This window comes from Stomoxys calcitrans, chromosome 2, assembly GCF_963082655.1.
Source record: "Stomoxys calcitrans chromosome 2, idStoCalc2.1, whole genome shotgun sequence".
NCBI lineage: Eukaryota > Metazoa > Arthropoda > Insecta > Diptera > Muscidae > Stomoxys > Stomoxys calcitrans.
In genome coordinates, this window is record NC_081553.1 from 74,855,415 (window position 1) to 74,858,477 (window position 3,063).

At 41.7% G+C, this 3,063-nt stretch overlaps 1 protein-coding gene across 1 annotated transcript; it reads left to right on the plus strand.

The window, feature by feature from the left end:
- The first annotated feature begins 1,888 nt into the window (after positions 1 to 1,888).
- LOC131994695 (uncharacterized) lies at positions 1,889 to 2,851 on the plus strand. Its single transcript, XM_059361507.1, has one exon. It carries the CDS (start codon positions 1,889 to 1,891, stop codon positions 2,849 to 2,851), a length of 963 nt encoding a protein of 320 aa, XP_059217490.1.
- Positions 2,852 to 3,063: the final 212 nt, after the last annotated feature.

The window sequence follows — 3,063 nt, forward strand, 5'->3', positions numbered from 1 at the left end:
CGGGCGATCACGGAATGCGTGAAGTGGTGTGGTGCTAACGCGAGGACGTCGAGTGTGAACATCTTTACCGACAGTAAAATTGCCATAGGGGCAATAACAACCAGGACGGTAAGGTCACGAACAGTCTTGCAGTGAGGGAAGGTAATCAACGCCTTCTCTGAGGATGGCAAAATCCGCATCGTTTGGGTGCCGGGCCATAACGGAGTTAGGGGAAATGAAAGGGCAGACGATTTGGCGGTGAAGGCCAGAGGACTGCCGTCAATAAACTTGGTTAACCCGAAGCCTTTCGGGTCGACGCAGTCCGAGTTAAGGTAGTGGGCGACGAATGCGCATGCAATATTGTGGAACAGCGAAGGAGACTAACGCCTTCTCTGAGGATGGTAAAATCCGCATCGTTTCGGTGCCGGGCCATAACGGAGTAAGGGGAAATGAAAGGGCAGACGATTTGGCGGTGAAGGCCAGAGAATTGCCACCTTTCGGGTCAACGCAGTGCGAGCTAAGGGAGTGGGCGACGAATACGCATGCAATATTGTGGAACAGCGAAACGATCGGTAGGAAGGCGAAAATCCTATGGGGTGATCCAGATCGTGAGAAGACGGGGCTATTACTGAATGGAAGCAAGAAGGAGGTCGGTATAGCTATTGGTATCATAACAGAACTCATAGCACTACGAGCTCACTTATGTAAAATCGGTGCGGCAAGTGATACCATGTGTGGGGCATGCGGGGAAGATGATGAGACGTTGGAGCATTTCCTTTGTTTAAGGTGGAGACACAATACCAGACATGAACCATCTTAGGGGAGTGGTGTTGAAAACAATTAAGGATTTTGTAAGCAGCACGGAATTCCTAACTTAAAATTTTCTTTTTAGAGGTTACTTTATAGTTTTTAGAGCGCACAACAAACCGATTACTGGCTTAGGTGTATGTTCATAGTCCGGATTAATATCTGCATCCTCTTTTCAACCTAATCTAACCTATGTCGCCAAGGAGGACATAACCACCACTTACAATTTTTCTAATGTTCTCGCCAGGATTTGAACCCATGCGTTTAGCATCATTGGCGGACTTGCTTAACTCTGCGCTTCAATGACACGAATTGGATAACCATATTCAGGGCGAAGTGTCCCCATCTTGAAAATCTACCAAAAACAAGACTTATATATCGCCCAATGCAATAGAGGACTCATATAATATGAAGAAGAATAATAAGAGAGAGAGTAAAGAAGGCGCTGCGGAGCGGGCCCGGATCGGCTATTTGGTTTATAAAGGTTGGTTAAATTTTAAGCGCCGATGTTGAATGTCAACCACACCTAAATGTGAAGTTTTTTCTGTATTTCATTTGACATTCCTCAGACTAACTCAATTTGAACCATGGAAAGATATCGAGCAATGCCTTTTAATTATTCAAGATCAACATTGGCTGCCACAAAGACAGATTTTTCCAAACAATGTTCACAATTTTACTCGAATCTGTTGCAGCAATGAACCTCTCAAATCTAGTATACGTTACTAAAAACTTTCATTTGACTAGAATCATAATCATCAAAAAGCTGTATAGGGTGACTTTTAACACACCAACGACCAACTGATGAAAAATAAAACCTTAACGTCAGAATGCCATTTTCCCACAAGCAAGCGCAATGCTGTGGGGAAATCTATAAACAACTATACCTTCTTGGATCAGCTTTACTCAAACGGTTGTCTGTAGTTCTGGTAGAATCAGTTCTTCTTTAACCTTATCAATATTGCGACTTATAGTTTCTGGCGGTTTATAAGGGCAAGCGAATTTTTTTCACAGTTTCAATATGTTCGGAAGGGTTTATTGGCTTATCGTGGTGCTCTTTGCTTTTGTGGACTGTGCAAATGGCAGAGGCGTTGCAGAGGGAATGGTGAATCCCATAAACTGGTATGAAAGAAGACAAAAGCCCAAAGAAAATGATATTAAAGCGCTGGAAACCCATCAACTAATCGCAGATTTATTATGCCAGAGTGGATCAAATAGCACCTTACAAAGGAAATTGCCTACAATACGCCAAATGTTGGATCGTTGTGACTTGCAACACATCAACGACATAGTGTACCGTGGCTTGTCGATAGCATATCACTGTAAAAATCCTACTCAATTGTTGGATGCCGTGGTGAAACTCAACCAACAGGGATATTTCGAATGTACCGAATTAATGTTAAAAATGCTGGTGGAAGTTTTTTACATAGCCCGCTACAAAGGCCCCATGTATACTGACAAGGACTTCTATCCCAAATTTGCCTTTTTCTTGGCTAGACTGCAGCATACAGGGCACTTTCGATATGTCAGTCGGCGCTTGAATGAAGAGATCTCTGACATAATCAACAAATTACCCAGAAATTTAAACTATCTACTATTCCGTTCACACTTTTGTCTCTTGAATGAATACCACAAGGAATATATGTATCTTTCGGTATATGGCGACTCTGTAAGCTACCACATTTGGACTTGGTTCAACAAATGGTTCATCGATGACAGCGGTTATTTTAGAGGCGAACTAGACCGTGACCATAAGACATCGGCTTTTGTGGTCAGGCTCTGGGATGCTAAATATAAAGACCCCGTTTATATGAAACCTAACAGCAAAAATGTAAACGCTTGGAATTTGTACTGTGAACCACCAAATGTTGTGTGGCATATTGAATTTGTTGACCATGATCGAGTTGCCCTATCTCAAGGTGATTACATTTTGTGTGCGACTGAAAATAAATTCGATAACTTAAACCGCTGGGTGAGAGGATACCCAAAGTCAACTTACACAGCAAAGAATAAAGAATGTCAATGGTTGTTGGGAGCATGTAATCAATATCGAACACGTAAATAATTTTATTTGGTTATAAGACAAATGTTAAATGAAAATGGTTTTGAAATTTTTACAAAAAAGAGAAAAGAAAAAATAAAATAAAAAATAGGTTATATATGTCCCGTATGGACCCAATAACGATTGAACCGATTTTCATGAAATTTTCACATATGGTAGAGTTTGGGCCCCCGGTGAAAATAGGGTGCTACATTTTTTGATATCCGATGGGGCGG

Bases quoted from the DNA above. Each gene is read 5' to 3' on its own strand.
- LOC131994695 (XM_059361507.1), top strand. From the start codon at position 1,889: ATGGTGAATCCCATAAACTGGTATGAAAGAAGACAAAAGCCCAAAGAA.